This window comes from Lampris incognitus, chromosome 1 (genome assembly GCF_029633865.1).
Source record: "Lampris incognitus isolate fLamInc1 chromosome 1, fLamInc1.hap2, whole genome shotgun sequence".
NCBI classification, from domain to species: domain Eukaryota; kingdom Metazoa; phylum Chordata; class Actinopteri; order Lampriformes; family Lampridae; genus Lampris; species Lampris incognitus.
Window position 1 is genome coordinate 48,702,782 of NC_079211.1, and position 17,849 is coordinate 48,720,630.

General features: G+C 43.6%; 1 protein-coding gene across 1 annotated transcript in view; it reads left to right on the forward strand.

The window, feature by feature from the left end:
- snx25 (sorting nexin 25) overlaps positions 1-17,592 on the forward strand; it is a 40,212-nt gene extending 22,620 nt beyond the window's left edge. Inside the window, exons 15-21 of the mRNA XM_056282386.1 lie at positions 2,375-2,452; positions 8,035-8,118; positions 8,446-8,563; positions 9,771-9,837; positions 14,340-14,521; positions 16,449-16,549; positions 16,694-17,592. Coding sequence (XP_056138361.1) covers positions 2,375-2,452; positions 8,035-8,118; positions 8,446-8,563; positions 9,771-9,837; positions 14,340-14,521; positions 16,449-16,549; positions 16,694-16,759 — 696 coding nt within the window. The 3' untranslated portion in view covers positions 16,760-17,592. The remainder of the gene's footprint in view (positions 1-2,374; positions 2,453-8,034; positions 8,119-8,445; positions 8,564-9,770; positions 9,838-14,339; positions 14,522-16,448; positions 16,550-16,693) is intronic.
- The last annotated feature ends 257 nt before the right edge of the window (positions 17,593-17,849 follow it).

Below are 17,849 nucleotides of genomic sequence, written 5' to 3' on the forward strand. Positions count from 1 at the left end.
TCATTCAATAGCCTACACTACTACTACTACTACTACTACTACTACTACTACTACTTTCGGCTGCTCCCGTTAGGGGTCGCCACAGTGGATCATCCGTTTCCATCTCTTCCTGTCCTCTGCATCTTCCTCTGTCACACCAGCCACCTGCATGTCTTCCCTCACCACATCAGTAAACCTCCTCTTTGGCCTTCCTCTTTTCCTCTTCCCTGGCAGCTCCATTTTCACCATCCTTCTCCCAATATACCCAGCATCTCTCCTCCACTCATGTCCAAACCATCTCAATCTTGCCTCTCTTGCGTTGTCTTCAAACCGTCCAACCCGAGCTGTCCCTCTAATATACCCCTTCCTAATCCTGTCCTTCATCACTCCCAATGAAATTCAGTAGCCGACACTAATAGCATTAATTTAGAAGCATTCTTCTGACATCATTATTGTTTAAAAAGAGCCTTTCTAATATATACACTACCGTTCAAAAGTTTGGGATCACCCAAACAATTTTGTGTTTTCCATGAAAAGTCACACTTATTCACCACCATATGTTGTGAAATGAATAGAAAATAGAGTCAAGACATTGACAAGGTTAGAAATAATGATTTGTATTTGAAATAAGATTTTTTTTACATCAAACTTTGCTTTCGTCAAAGAATCCTCCATTTGCAGCAATTACAGCATTGCAGACCTTTGGCATTCTAGCTGTTAATTTGTTGAGGTAATCTGGAGAAATTGCACCCCACGCTTCCAGAAGCAGCTCCCACAAGTTGGATTGGTTGGATGGGCACTTCTTTGAGCAGATTGAGTTTCTGGAGCATCACATTTGTGGGGTCAATTAAATGCTCAAAATGGCCAGAAAAAGAGAGGGGCAATAACCAGAGTAGAAAAAGAAGTGGGAGGCCGCGTTGCACAACTGAGCAAGAAGATAAGTACATTAGAGTCTCTAGTTTGAGAAACAGACGCCTCACAGGTCCCCAACTGGCATCTTCATTAAATAGTACCTGTTAGAGCCTGTTTGTGCTGTCCTCTGAAGGGAGTAGTACACACCGGTGTAGGAAATCTTCAATTTCTTAGCAATTTCTCGCATGGAATAGTCTTCATTTCTAAGAACAAGAATAGACTGTCGAGTTTCAGATGAAAGTTCTCTTTTTCTGGCCATTTTGAGCGTTTAATTGACCCCACAAATGTGATGCTCCAGAAACTCAATCTGCTCAAAGAAGTGCCCATCCAACCAATCCAACTTGTGGGAGCTGCTTCTGGAAGCGTGGGGTGCAATTTCTCCAGATTACCTCAACAAATTAACAGCTAGAATGCCAAAGGTCTGCAATGCTGTAATTGCTGCAAATGGAGGATTCTTTGACGAAAGCAAAGTTTGATGTAAAAAAAATCTTATTTCAAATACAAATCATTATTTCTAACCTTGTCAATGTCTTGACTCTATTTTCTATTCATTTCACAACATATGGTGGTGAATAAGTGTGACTTTTCATGGAAAACACGAAATTGTTTGGGTGATCCCAAACTTTTGAACGGTAGTGTATATACATATATATATCAATACAGATACAGGAAAAAAAGTTTTAATGCATAGCAGTACAGGCCTGTTTCATGCGTGTCGCACTCATCAGCTGCTAATGTGGTTCGACAAAGAATCATACAGTTTACGTTGCCCAGCGTAACACCCCTAATTTTGGTTGGACAGCAACCAATCAGCTTGGGAAACATTCAAACTATAACAGCCAATGGGGTAGGAACTTATGATGCACAGCAACCAATGGAGGAGTAGAAAACATTACAACCAATGGGACTGGGGTTTGTTTTGAAAAACATTTAGGGAAATTAGGGGCGTGACGCTAGGCAACGTAAACTGTATGATTCTTTGTCGAACCACATTAGCAGCTGATGAGTGCGAGACGCACGAAAGAGGCCTGTACTGCTATGCATTAAAACTTTTTTTCCTGTATCTGTATTGATATTCCACTCCTCATTACTTGAGCACTTGTAACACCATTGATGGTTTTGGGGGGAAAAACACACACACACACATATATACATATACATATACACACACACACACACACACACACACACATATATATATATATATATATATATATATATATATATATATGTCTTTCCAAGGGCACTGTCTTTCTAAGGGGAATAATGGTATATTGTATCTAAATCTACTGTAATATTTCTAATAAATGTTCTACTTCTATTTTCAGCAAGGGCAGAAACTAGACCAGAGACCAAGTCCACATTGCTTCATTTTGGTTTGACCAGTCACAGCTCCTAACTGTTGGCTTTTGGTTGATTTTAACGTGTTTGGGTTTTGTGTGTGTGTGTGTGTGTGTGTGTGTGTGTGTGTGTGTGTGTGTAGCGTCTGTTAACAGATGAGCGGCTATGCCAGTCAGAAGCTCTCTATGCGTTTCTTAGCCCATCCCCAGAGCATCTCAAGGTAAGGGGTTTAACCATATAAAATGATCAAGTTTATGTTACACATAGTACATGGCTTGTTGTGTAAAACTAACATATCAGAAGTAATAGTAATAATAATAATAAATTAAACTTATATAGCGCTACAAGGTTGCCTGCTTTGAACAAACTGCTACATGTAGGATGCTGCCATGACTGTATTGCATTTTGTATAATGCAAGATGGCATCGCGGATGGTAGCCTCGGTTCTGCGCTCTCTTGTATTTTGTGTTTTTTATTTATTTGTTTGGTTTCCAGCACCCACTCACTGATCACTTATAGCAGGGAAGAACTTTTAAGCCTCCAACTGTCCACTGGACAAACTGAACAGACTTTTTTACCAACTTTAACTGAACCACAGAAAGTTGAAGCAGTTCATCTTGACACCACATTGATTGGGAAAGAAAACGTTTTCTCTCCCAATGAACGTGTCCAGATGAACTGATTCAACTTTCTGTGGTTTTCTTACCTGGATTATTGAGCATGCATGAAGAGACTTTAACTGAACATTTTAACGAAAGTCTTGCCGAGCTTTTGGCTTGGGGTGCAGCAGCTTTCTGCGGATTCTGGCAGAGACACCGATGGGGGAAGTGAGCCGGCGTGCTCGTTAAATTGCAACAGCGGGGATTTCGAACTGCACCCCCATCAATCCACCTGGTGAATAGCCTCTCTCTGGCCAACAAGATGGATGAACTGCTACTCTTAGATGAAAAAACTTGGGACTTTTTCAGATCTGCCACCCTGCGCCTCACTGAAACCTGGCTTAGTGAGAACGTACTGAACACCACACTTCATCTGCCGAAGTTCCAACTCTTCCGAGGGGGCCACAAAACGGAGCTATCGGGGGGAAAAAACGGAAGTGGGTGGGGTGGAGGAGAGAGTCGGCATATGCTTCTACATAAATGAAGGTTGGTGTACGGATGTTGAAGAAATAAGGCAGCCCTCACTTGGAGACCTTTTTCATTGACTAAGCCATTCTATTCACTGCAGGAATTTTCCTCATTTATTCTGGGCGGTGTCTATATCCCACCCCAGGCCTGTGTTAAAACACCTGTCTGATGGGGGTGCCCCAGTGGCTCACCTGATAGAGCATGTACCACATAAGGCTGAGTCCTTACTGCAGCGGCCTGGGTTCGAATCCGGCCCAGGCCCTTTGATGCATTTCATCCTCTCTCTCTCCCCTGCCTTTCCCGTCTCTCTCTGCTATCGCTATCTAATAAAGGCGGAAAATGTAAAAAAAAAAAAACACCTGGCTGATTAAATTACAAACATGGAGCGCAAATATCTAGACTCCTTTCTCTTTATCCTTAGGGATTTTAACAGAATAAACCTCAGCCACGAACTGCTAAAATACAGACAGCATGTTAAATGTCCCACCAGGGACAAAAACACTCTGGATCATTACTACAAAATATTAAAGGACAACTATTGCTCTGTCCTCTATGCTCTCTGATCACCGTCTGATTCTTCTTATCCCAACCTACTTGCAGAAACTAAAAGCTGCCTTAAAAAGTTTAAAAACACAGGTAAAAAGTTTTAACCTGTGGTTAAAACTGTGAGGAAATGGACCAAGCCTCGACTGCATTGACTGGCGTGTTTTTGAGGCTGCATCTATAGACCTGGATGAACTTCCTGACACTGTGACATCTTACATCGGCCTTTGTGAGAACATGTGTGTACCCACCAAAACCTTCTGTACCTTCAACAATAAGCCCTGGTTCACAGCAAAACTTAGGCAGCTTCATCAGGCCAAAGAGGAAGCCTACAGGAGTGGGGATAGGATCTGTACAACCAAGCCAGAAATACACTCACAAAGTAGATCAGAGTGGCAAAAGGGTGTTACACTGAAAAGTTGAAGAACAGGTTTACTGCCAACGATCCAGTATCAGTCTAGAGAGGTTTGAAAGACATTACCAACTACAGGAGACCCCCCTACACACACTGCAGGGAACCATCAACAGCTGATGATCTACATGGGTTTTACTGCAGGTTTGATAAGCAAACTTTCACAGCCCTTACCCTTTCCGGCCACAACACACAACCAACTGCATTCCCTGCCAGCCCCGTCTCCCCTCCCTACTGACCCCCACCCGCACTCAGGATCTGTGTTGAGGACGTGCGCCAACTCTTCCAGAGACAGAAGACCAGGAAAGCACCAGGCCCAGATGGTGTGTCACTCTCCTGTCTGAAAGTCAGCACTGACCAGCTGGCCACCATTTTCACACTGATCTTCAACAGATCACTGGAGCTGCATGAAGTACCCCCCCCACACACACACACACACACTTCAAGAGGTCCACTATCATCCTGGTCCCCAAGAAACCCCGTATCACAGGATTAAATGACTACAGGCCTGTTGTCCTAATGTTTATGGTCAAGAAATCCTTCGAGAGACTGGTGTTGGCCCACCTGAAGGAAATCACAGGCCCCCTGCTCTACCCCCTGCAGTTTGCCTACCGAGTAAATAGGTCAGTGGAAGATGCAATCTAAATAGGATTGTACTGCATCTTCCAACACCTCGACTCCTCAGGGACACACGCAAGGGTCCTGTTTGTGGACTTAAGCTCTGCGTTCAACACCATTGTTCCAGATATCCTCTACTCCAAATTCACCCAGCTCACTGTACCAGCCCCCATCTGCCAGTGGATAAAAAACTTCCTGACAGACAGGAGGCAGCTGGTGTGGCTGGGGAAAATCACATCCAGCATCCAGACAATCAGCATTGGTGCCCCCTAGGGATGTGTACTCTACCCTGTACTCTTCTCCCTCTACACAAATGACTGCACCTCAGGGGGCCCGTCTGTTAAACTCCTGAAGTTTACGGACGACACAATCAACATTGGCCTCATCTGGAATGGTGATGAGTCTGCGTATAGACGGGAGGTTGATCAGCTGGCCCTCTGGTGTGGCCATAACATCCTGAAGCTGAAAAAGCTCAGAACAGTGGAGATGACAGTTGACTTCAGGAGGAGCTCCCCAACACTGCCCCCCTCACCATACTCAACAGCACAGTGTCTGGGGTGAAAACATACAGATTTCTGGGTTCCCCAATCTCCCAGGACCTAATTTGGGCATCCAACATCATAGACACAATCATCAAAAAGGCCCAGCAGAGGATGTACTTTCTCCACCACCTCAAGAAATTCAACCTGCCTCAGGAACTGCTGATTCAGTTCTATACTGCAATAATCCAGACTGTCCTCTGCAAATCCATCACTGTCTGGTTTGGATCGGCCAACAAACAGGACAGGGACGGACTACAATGGATAGTTAAGTTTGCAGAGAAAATCGTTGGTGCCAACCTGCCCTCCATTCAGGATTTATACATCTCCAGAGTCAGGGAACGGGCAGGCAACATCACTGTGCAGACCCATCACACCTTGATCGCAACCTGTTCCAACTCCTCCCCTCTGGTAGGCGCTACAGAGCACTGTACACCAAAATAACCAGATATAAAAACCGTTTCTTTCCACAGGCTGTCATTAAATGAACACTTAACACTGTCAAATAAATCTAACCATTTTGTATATACTGTACTGTACATTGTATGTATACTGGTACACTCTGTCATGTCCATCTACCTCAGACATGTATGTAAGTAACCTGCTAACATCTGTTTCGGCATCTCTGATATATTCTCTGCACCACTGCACCTTATCACCTCATGTCGCCTATGAAGATTGTTGTGTTGTAGTGTTGTTATTCCGTGTTAAGTACACTGTGAGAGCCATAAAACTGGAGTCAAAGTCCATGTGTGTGCAAACCTACATGGTCAATAAACCTGATTCTGATTTAGTGTTAGCAAAAACCACAGTTCTCACCATTAAAATTAGCAGCCCTTTTGATGTGCTTTGTGTTCCCATCAGGCCAAAATTGCTATGTAATATTTGTCAGTGAACTACATAGTTTATGCATTAACACGCCACAGTAAAAAAAAAAAAAAATGGGAGAGATTCATATCAATCTCCTGTTCATAATTTTATAAGTTCCTTCATATATCATAAGTGATAAAAACACAAGGTTGATTCTTAGTTACAATGTCACCATGCTTTGTGGGGATTTCTTGTTTTGTTTTTTTTAATTCTAGACTAAATTGCATATTTACTTTATAATATTTTAGTGTGGATTTACTGTCAAATATATATATGACTGCTGGGATAGGCTCCAGCGACCCTGAGAGCAGGATAAGTGGTTTGGATAATGGAATGGAATATACACTCACTGGCCACTTTATTAGGTACACCTTGCTAGTACCGGGTTGGACCCCCTTTTGCCTTCAGAACTGCCTTAATCCTTTGTGGCATAGATTCAACAAGGTACTGGAAACATTCCTCAGAGAGTTTGGTCCATATTGACATGATAGCATCACGCAGTTGCTGCAGATTTGTCGGCTGCACATCCATGATGCGAATCTCCCGGTCCACCACATCCCAAAGGTGCTCTATTGGATTGAGATCTGGTGACTGTGGAGGCCATTTGAGTACAGTGAACTCATTGTCGTGTTCAAGAAACCAGTCTGAGATGATTCGAGCTTTATGACATGGCGCGTTATCCTGCTGGAAGTAGCCATCAGAAGATGGGAACACTGTGGTCATAAAGGAATGGACATGGTCAGCAACAATACTCAGGTAGGCTGTGGCGTTGACACGATGCTCAGTTGGTACTAAGGGGCCCAAAGTGTGCCAAGAAAATATCCCCCACACCATTACACCACCACCACCAGCCTGAACCGTTGATACAAGGCAGGATGGATCCATGCTTTCATGTTGTTGACGCCAAATTCTGATCCTACCATCCGAATGTCGCAGCAGAAATCGAGACTCATCAGACCAGGCAACGTTTTTCCAATTTTCTATCGTCCAATTTTGGTGAGCCTGTGCGAATTGTAGCCTCAGTTTCCTGTTCTTAGCTGACAGGAGTGGCACCCGGTGTGGTCTTCTGCTGCTGTAGCCCATCTGCCTCAAGGTTCGACGTGTTGTGCGTTCAGAGATGTTCTTCTGCATACCTCGGTTGTAATGAGTGGTTATTTGAGTTACTGTTGCCTTTCTATCAGCTCGAACCAGTCTGGCCATTCTCCTCTGACCTCTGGCATCAACAAGGCATTTTCGCCCACAGAACTGCCGCTCACTGGATATTTTCTCTTTTTCAGACCATTCTCTGTAAACCCTAGAGATGGTTGTGCGTGAAAATCCCAGTAGATCAGCCGTTTCTGAAATACTCAGACCAGCCCGTCTGGCACCAACAACCATGCCACGTTCAAAGTCACTTAAATCACTTTTCTCCCCCATTCTGATGCTTGGTTTGAACTGCAGCAGATCGTCTTGACCATGTCTACATGCCTAAATGCACTGAGTTGCTGCCATGTGATTGGCTGATTAGAAATTTGCGTTAACAAGCAGTTGGACAGGCGTGTCTAATAAAGTGGCCGGTGAGTGTATATGTATCTGTGAACTGAATAAGATGTAAAAAGTTGTTCTTTGTGCTCAGTCACTCTTGTAGCATTGAGAGGATGGTTATGTTGTTGGTATTTTTAGTGATCATGCATTATTCAATGTTTATTTCAAGGTGATGTCGATCCAGAAGAAATCCTCTTTCTCTCTGGCCTCCTTCCTAGAAAGACTACCAGGGGACTTCTTCTCGCATACTGAGGTTATTTAATACAAACACACACCGGGCTGTCTGTGTCAGGCCAGCAGTAACCAGTCCAGCAGGCTGTTAGTCAGCTGGAAACACAGCACACATCTACAGAGCCATCTAACTTGGCATTTTATCTGACTTTTTTCTTTTAAATTCATATTAATATTTTAATTGACATGCTCAATAATGTTCTCAGCAACTCCTTTCAGTTAGAAGATTGTTTGTGTGTGTGTGTGTGTGTGTGTGTGTGTGTGTGTGTGTGTGTGTGTGTGTGTGTGTGTGTGTGTGTGTGTGTGTGTGTGTGTGTGTGTGTGTGTATTGTGTGTAAACTGTTTCCAGGAGGAGGCTGAGGATGACAGTGACTTGTCAGACTACGGTGATGAGGCAGACGGAAAGAAAGATGCCCTGGCTGAACCCTGCTTCATGCTCATAGGAGAGATCTTTGAACTGCGAGGCAGTAAGTCCAGAGTTGCCTTCATATCCAAAATTTTGTCTCCTATCTTTTAACAAGCTTGGTCAATGGAAATAGTCTAGTATAAAATAGTATGTTAAACGCCAGGAATACAGCAATGCAAATAAACACAGACACACACAGACTCACTAAAACTGGTTAACAAAGTTACTAAGTTTATTCAGAAATGACAGGAGCTTCTATGCAGTTTTATTAATTTAGATCCTGGACCTTTGCTGGTGGTCCTCTGCTGCTGACTTTTCCCACATTTTCCTCTGTATTATTCTACATTTTCTTCTGCATTATTCTACATTTTCCTGTGCAGTACTCTACATTTTCCTGGACTTTCCCCCTCACATGTAGCTAAGAGTTACAACGAGAAAGCCCAAGCCATCTTCCCCACAAGACAATGCCTAATTGTCCTCTAAATTTCTATGGATTATTAACAGTTTGAGGAAACTAATTTTTTTTGGGGGGGGGCGGTGCTGTCCACATCTAGGTGTTGCAGAGAAACATAGCAGTTGAGACAGAGTGAAAATAGTGTTAGGAAAGATCTGCACATGTTAGACCAGGGCTTCTTATTGCTTCTTTGCTTTCCAACTGAGAGGACCACAGTCTGCATGTATGTAAAAGAGACAGCAAAAAAAGAATCCGTCGGGCGTCTGGGCAGGGTAGCGGTCTATTCCATTGCCTACCAACACAGGGATCGGCGGTTCGAATCCCCGTGTTACCTCCGGCTTGGTTGGGCGTCCCTACAGACACAATTAGCTGTGTCTCCGGGTGGGAAGCCGGATGTGGGTATGTGTCCTGGTCGCTGCACTAGCGCCCCCTCTGGTGGGTCGGGGCGTCTGTTTGGGTGGGAGGGGGAGCTGGGGGGAATAGCATGATGCTCCCACGCGCTACAACCCCCTGGGGTAACTTCTCACTGTCAGGTGATCAGGTGAAAAGAAGCGGCTGGCGACTCCACATGTATCAGAGGAGGCATGTGATAGTCTGCAGCCCTCTTCGGATCAGCAGAGGGGGTGAAGCAGCGACCGGGACGGCTCAGAAGAGTGGGGTAATTGGCTGGGTACAATTGGGGAGAAAAAAGGGGGGGGGAAGAAAGAAGAGAATCCATCGACTGTAACAGTCAGCTTATTATCATCAGCTATTTAATGTTATACGATGCATCTTTATACCCTTCCCCATCATGTCTTTCTCTGTCCCTCCACAGTGTTTAAGTGGGTGAGGAAGACTCTGATTGCACTAGTCCAGGTGACTTTTGGACGAACCATCAACAAGTAAGTAGTAATTATAATAATTTTTTGGGAAGATGTTGTTTTCAGCCCAACAAAGTACTGCTGATGAAACAGAACTGCGTGTGTTGGTTGTCTGGGTTTGTCAGTGTTTGTGTGCGTGTACATGTGTGTATGCCTGTGCAGTGCTGGGTGATATGGAAAATATTATCATGGTAATCATAGGGAATTTTACACGATATTGATATTCAGTGCTGTAGGGACCAGCGCTGCCCGTGGACTACAATACCCACAACTCCCTGCTCAACCTCAGGTAGTCGCCACCCGCCGTCTCACCTCACACTGTAGTGTTATTGGTTACAATAATACTGTATCCAGTGATGCAATTTCGCTCATAAAACCACAGCAATTTTGGGATTCGCTCTCTTGCTGTGGACCGTGCACTCGCAGCACTCAGAGATCCCTTTCTGCAGAAGAACAAAGGACCACATGTCTTCACATTACAGCTGCCCGTGGTTTCATCGGAAGATAACCTTGTGTTGTTCATCCGCTAATCAGCGGTTGTAACCGGTTAAGTTTTCCTGCAAGAGGCACAGTTTCCACAGAATGAGAAGTTCAACGGATCCCATTTATTTCTTAAAAGTCGACACAGTCGCAGCGTGCTCCTCCAAGATCATCAGGCGACAGACGGAGGATCGAGGATTTTCAGCTGATGAGCTGCCAGAAGGAAAGAAGTTCTTTTTCGTGGAGCTGCTTTTCGACGCCGGACAGCCCAGAAAAGAAAGTGTTTTCCTGAACCTGCGCCCTCACTGTTGGTCAGACAACAAGGACTCTGACTGCCACTAGAGCAATCAAGTCAGGCTTTGCATTGGGGCAGAGTTAGTTTAATAATTGGTCTCATCATTTCACGTAGAAAGTGTTACATAGGCCAATCGTTTTATTTTTTTTCTTTAATTGTTCATTTTGTTTGAATCTCCCTTTGTTACTTTAGAAAAGTACTATTAGTTGAATTCATTCGCTGTTCAGTTGCGCACACTGATCCACATAGAGTTTGCTTGATGGGCCGTCTGCTTTCTTTTGTTCATTCGCTACTTTCATTTTTGTTTGTTTGCAAAATTACTTTGGTAGATAGATTGTGCATGTGATCTCTCTCTCTCTTTCTTTCATTCTTTAATTCTCTTCTTGTCTTAACCTTACCACATTCTTCACTGTGTGCCATCTTGCCTATGCGGCCACCCGCAGCCTTCTTCACATATACATCTTCTCTCTGCTGTACACGGTAGCGCACACACACACACACACACACACACACACTCAGTTGCGCGCGCACACACACACAATATTTGCACAGTCTCACGACCTCATGTCAGCCTTTGTGTCTTGATTATTACATTGCTGCTCATCATTGATTGTATCTGATCTATATGTTAATTAGTGTTGATTAGTATAAGTCAATTTTGTTTATTGATTGTTCTAATAAATTGTTTTAATTGAAGTAAGTTGTTGTCCTGCCTGTTTTGTGACATTTATTGAAGCCTTCACCTGCCAATAAGAGTACTCAAATCAGTGCAACATTAATTTTTCCATCAATTCTAGTAGTTTAATTATAAAATACTAAACACCAGAAGTAATGTTTAATAATTATATGAGACTGGTTTAACGAGACTGATTTGATTATCCCATCAATTTAATAGTTTAATAATAAGATATTACTACTACTACTACTTTCGGCTGCTCCCGTTAGGGGTCGCCACAGCGGATCATCCGTTTCCATCTCTTCCTGTCCTCGACATCTTCCTCTGTCACACCAGCCAACTGCATGTCTCCCTCACCACATCCATAAGCCTCCTCTTTGGCCTTCCTCTTTTCCTCTTTCCTGGCAGCTCCATATTCAGCATCCTTCTCCCACTATACCCAGATTGTTCTAATAAATTGTTCTCATTGAAATAAGTCGTTATCCTGTGTCTTTTGCGACAGTACTCACTGAAGTCATCCCCTGCGAAGTAAAGGACTCCAATTGGTGCAACACCGATTATTCCATCAACTTGAGTGGCTCAGTTATAACTGTTGAACACCAAATTAATGTTTAATAACTTAATGAGACTGATTTCATGAGACTGATTTGATTATTCCATCAATTTTAGTAGTTTAATTATAAAATATTAAACAGCAAAATTCACGAGACGGATTTTATGAGACTGATTTAGTAACCCTGTTGCACCCACAGCACATACCATCCCCACCGTGAAGCACGGTGGTGGCAGCATCATGCCGTGGGGACGCTTCTCTGCAGCAGGCCCTGGAAGGCTTGTGAAGGTAGAGAGGAAAATTAATGTAGCAAAATACAGGGAAATCCTTGAGGACAACCTGATGCAGTCTGCAAGAGAACCACAGCTTGGGAGAAGATTTGTTTTTCAGCAAAATAAACCCAAGCATACAACCAAAGCTGCACAAGAATGGTTTAAAAACAATAATGTTAACGTCCTGGAGTGGCTGGGTCAGAGTCCAGACTTCAAGCCAATTAAGAATTTGTGACTGTACTTGAAAAAGGCTGTTTGTTCACTCACGTTAACCATGCAACCTGACAGGGCTTGGGCAGTTTAGCAACAAAGAATGGGGAAAAATTGCAGTGTCCACATGTGCAAAGTTGAGAGAGACCTATCCACACAGGCTGAAGGCTGTCATTGCTGCCAAAGATGCATATACTAAACGTTGACTTGAAGGAGGTGAATACTTACGTGGTCAATTATTTTATGTTGAATAATGGTAATTAATTTAGATCATTTTGTAGAGCTCTATTTTCACTTTGACATGAAAGAGTCCTTTGATGATCAGAGACAAAAAAGCCAAATTAAATCCACTGTGATTCAATGTTGTAAACAATGAAACATAAAAACCTCCAAGGGGGTGAATCTTTTTATAGGCACTGTATGTCATACAATCCTCTTGCTTATGCAAAAAATACTATATTTTAGAATCCAACTCATCACGTTGAACAATTTGTCATGTAAAGTATATCAAGCAAAGCTAGTTTTTGAATAATACCTCCTCAAATATTTCAGACCTCATTTTGTATGAAAATGTATGTAAAAGATTCTCATTATTCTTAAAACAACAAAATTGAGTATCACAATTTCGGGGTGTCCGGGTAGCGTAGCGGTCTATTCCATTGCCTACCAACACGGGGATCTCTGGTTCGAATCCCCGTGTTGCCTCCGGCTTGGTCGGGCATCCCTACAGACACTATTGGCCGTGTCTGCGGGTGGGAAGCCAGATATGGGTATGTGTCCTGGTCGCTGCACTAGCGCCTACTCTGGTCGGTCGGGGCGCCTGTTCGGTGGGGGTGGGGGACTGGGAGGTATAGCGTGATCCTCCCACGTGCTATGTCCCCCTGGCGAAATGCCTCACTGTCAGGTGAAAAGAAACGGCTGGCGACTCCACATGTATCAGAGGAAGCATGTGGTAGTCTGCAGCCCTCTCTGGATTGGAAGAGGGGGTGGAGCAGCGACTGGGACGGCTCGGAAGAGTGGGATAATTGGCCAAAAAGTATAATTGGAGAGAAAAGGGGGGGGGTATCGCAATTTGTCAATATCCGAATGTCATCCCATTGAAAGATAGTTAATGATGATGTTGATTCATTGCCCAGCCCTAACATGGATGTGTTGGAGACACACCTGCCTCATTTTTCTAGTCACCAAAAGTCAATGCGAGCAAGAATAGTTTTTAATATCTGAACCTGATCATCTTAGAACTACCCATCTTTAATGGGACTATGGCAATTAAAGATGATCATCAGAATCAGAATACTTTATTCATCCCCGAGGGGAAATTGGGTATATAATTTTGAGGTTTATACCACATTCATCAGTGTAAAACAGTTTTTGCAAATGAAAGTTGAATAGTGATATTCTATACGTCCTACTGTTAAAACTTCATAATGTCTTTATAAAAATCTTTATAATGGCCTCGACACATTGAAAGCCATATTTGAATTCCGCCTTATTTGATGCTTCTATGGCACACTGCAGGCTAAACAGCTCATTTGCAGCAGCAGCAGGAACACACACACACACAAAAAAAAAAAACGGCTGTGTTTTGGGCGCTGGATCCTTTGATTGGGATAAGTGCCGATTGGGAGCGTCAAGGCAGTTTGACTTGCCTATTAATGCTTTTGGCGCACATTCAGCCATTTAGAGCAATTGGGTACACAAAAACACACGTTCAAACACTTCAAATGCACTTCTGCTTTAAGTGTGTCAGCATGTTTAATAGATTATTGTGACTAGTTGTTTTATATTTCAGAGACCTTTCCCATTTTTTTATTTTTCATAGCAGTGGTGCCATAGTCAACTTTACGTAAAGGGGAAATGCTTGGATTTGTCGCTCTAACGGATAATAGACCCGGCTAGTTCTCTAGAGACCATGCGTTTGTTGTGTTCACTCATTCAAATAGTGTAAACCTTTATTTAATATGTGATAATTCTGTAACGTGCCACAAAAGTCAGCAAAAAGGTTAACAAAACTTTGTGGCATTGTTTCCGTTCCAGACAGATCCGGGACACGGTGAACTGGATCTTCTCTGAACAGATGTTGGTCTGTTACATCAATGTGTTCCGGGACACTTTCTGGCCCAACGGGAAGCTCGCCCCACATGTCAAAGTCCGAACTGACTCAGAACGCAGAGATACAAAGGAACGGGCCCAACAGAAACTTCTGGACAACATCCCAGGTAACAACAATTTTGCCATGAACCATTGTATTTTTACCCTCTGATAACCTAACTTCCTGAAGACCTGGTTCCAGTTCCAAAAAACACCTCAAGTTTTCCCCTTAAGTTGAGGAAAAACTTTAAGAGATTTACTTCATCGAAAGAGATTTTACAGCGGTAAAATTCTACAGTTTTTGGTTGTTTGCTTGCACTCGCCCTTGTGATACCTGTTGTCGCTACCAGTATATGTTCAGTACAGTATATACAAAGTGGCTGGATTTATTTGACAGTGTTAAGTGTTCATTTGAATGACAGTCCGTGGAAAGAAGACTGGTTTTATATCTGGTTGTTTTGGGGTACAGTGCTCTGTAGTGCCTACCAGAGGGGAGGAGTTGGAACAGGTTGTGACCAGGGAATGCAGTGATGTTGCTTGGCTATTTCCTGACTCTGGAGGAGTATATGTCCTGAATGGAGTGCAGGTTGGCACCAGTAATTTTCTCTGCAGACTTAACTGTCTGTTGTAGTCTGTGCCTGTCCTGTTTGGCGACCGATCCAAACCAGACAGTGATGGACTTATAGAGGACAGACTGATATTATTGCAGTGTAGAACTGAATTAGTTCCTGAGGCAGGTTGAACTTCTTTAGCTGGCGGAGAAAATACATCCTCTGCTGGGCCTTTTTGATGACTATGTCCATGTTGGATGCCCACCTTAGGTCCTGGGAGATTATGGAACCCAGAAATCTGTAGGTTTTCACCCAAGACACCATGCTGTTGAGTACGGGCAGTGTTGGGGGGGCTCCTCCTGACGTCCACTGTCATCTCCACAGTTCTGAGCGTGTCCAGCTCCGGGTTGTTATGGCCGCACCAGCTGATCAATCTGTCGTCTATATGCAGACTTGTCACCATCCCGGATAAGGCCAATGATGATTGTGTCATCTGCAAACTTCAGGAGTTTTAACAAATGGGTCATCTGTGTAGGTGCATTCATTTGTGTAGAGGGAGAAGAGTAGAGGGGAGAGAGGAACACACACATCCCTGGGGGGCGCCAGTGCTGATTGTTCGGGTGCTGGATGTGATTTTCCCCAGCCTCACCAGCCACCTCCTGTCTGTCAGGAAGTTTTTAATCCACTGGAAGATGGGGGCTGGTGGCTTCCTGGTCTTCTGTCTCTGGAGGAGCTGGCACAAGTCCTCAACACAGATCCTGAGTGCAGGAGGGGGTTTGGTAGGGAGGGAAGACAGGCTGGCGGGGGGGGGGGGGTTGGTTGTGTGTTGTGAGGGGTGTGAAAGTGCGCTTATCAAACCTGAAGTAAAACCCATTTAGGACGTCAGCCAGTTGATGGTTCCCTGCAGTGTGTGGGGATGGTCCCCTGTAGTTGGTAATGTCTTTCAAACCTCTCTAGACTGATGCTGGGTTGTTGGCTGAAAATGTGCTTTTCAACTTTTCAGAGTAGCACCCTTTTGCCATCTCCTTTGTGAGTGAGTTTCTGGCTTTGTGGGACCCAATCCTATCTCCACTAGCTAGAATAAATTACAATTTTCTTGAGCAGTTTGTAGGGCAAAGGTTTATTTTGCCAACGGGACTTACTTTAAGCAGCTGTACTTTTAAGCTTTGACACTGTCAACCAAATAACATATGACTTTCAGTCTTAGACTGGGAACTAAAAGGTTTGAATCTAAATTGCTATTTTTCACGTTGTTCATTTCTGGTGTATTTGAATAAAATTTGGAGGATCGGACTTGAAATAGAAATACTCGCTACACATGAAATAAAGCATTGAGTCATACAGATCCCGCTTTCTCAAATACTCGATTTTTCTAGTGTGCAAACACTACAAAACTCCACTGTTAATTCCCAGTGTCAAAATGTATCTAGATATGTGGGGGGTTTTTCCGCTCACATCTTCTGATCTTTGTCTCTCTCCTTTGCAAAAATATTTGTTCTTCCAGATGCCCTCGCAAATCTAGTTGGCCAGCAGAACGCCCGCTATGGAATCATCAAGATCTTCAATGCCCTGCAGGAGTCTAGTGCCAACAAGCATCTTCTCTATGTAAGAACAGCACACGCTCACTCCTCCACCACCCTTCATTCATAACTTCCAGGGGAAAGAGACTTTGCATTCTTTATCAAGTAACATAGAATTGATGTTCATGCACAAGTCTTATGCTCGCTGTCTCTCTCCTTTTTGTGCTAGGTGCTGATGGAGATGTTACTCAAGGAACTATGCCCTGAACTTAACACGGAGGTGGAGCGTAGCTGAACTAACACGGATGCATTGGGTTTTTGGTCGAAATTTAAGATTTTGCTGGTTCTTTCAGGATTTTCTGTAGCTTACTATTCACTAACTGCCAAGTAAGACAGGAAGACATCCTTGTGGTCAAAGCTGAGATGGACATGAATTCATTTGGCAGAACCTTGCTGTGAAGGGACAAAAGACTGTTTAAACTAGGACAGAAAACCCGAGGTTGTGGCACAGATTTGATGTTGTGACTGTGTAAACACGGAGGAGCCATATGGGAGTCGAGTGGACTTGACCAGACTGGATCTGATATTTAAAACCGTTGTGATCTAGGTCTGTTTTTTCATGTTAATCAGCATCAAAACATCAGATCTATAGAGTCGAAATCAAATCTCTTCTGTGTTAATGCAAGGTCTACTGAATACCAAGTCTAGTGGCTTTCTTGTGGACTGGTGTGGGGCCAGTGTCAGAGAGAACAAGTAGTCCTGCTCGGTACAGAAAGAGTTCTGGTCCCAGTCACTAAATGTTTGTAGTCAAGGTAACTTGGCTGTCATTGTCAGTACTTCAAAAGTATGATTTGTAGACCTTGTATAAATGCAGCCAAGGGGATTGCGTTTTGGCGTTTTCTGTTGCCCTGTCAAGGCAACCGGTGTCTGTTGTTGCCCACAGACCTCAACATTCCTCCAACACACAACCCGAACAACAATACCTTTGTTCATTGTCAAAAAGCTTATAATTGTGCAATATAATGTAATGTAAAAGTCATTGTGATGATTTTATTTGTGATTATTATTGATAGATTTTATTTTTATCAAAAATTGTTTAGAGAGCGTTTATATGAGCAATAAATTGCAAAATAGAAAAAAAAGTGTAGTTTTACTTCTTTGTGGGACATTATTGCTGGTGGCTTAAAAGTAAGGTGAATTAGAGGCGTCCGGGTAGTGTGGCGATCTATTCCGTTGCCTACCAACATGGAGATTGGTGGTTCGAATCCCCGTGTTACCTCCGGCTTGGTCGGGCGTTCCTACAGACACAATTGGCCGTGTCTGCGGGTGGGAAGCTGGATGTGGGTATGTGTCCTGGTTGTTGCACTAGCGCCTCCCCTGGTCGG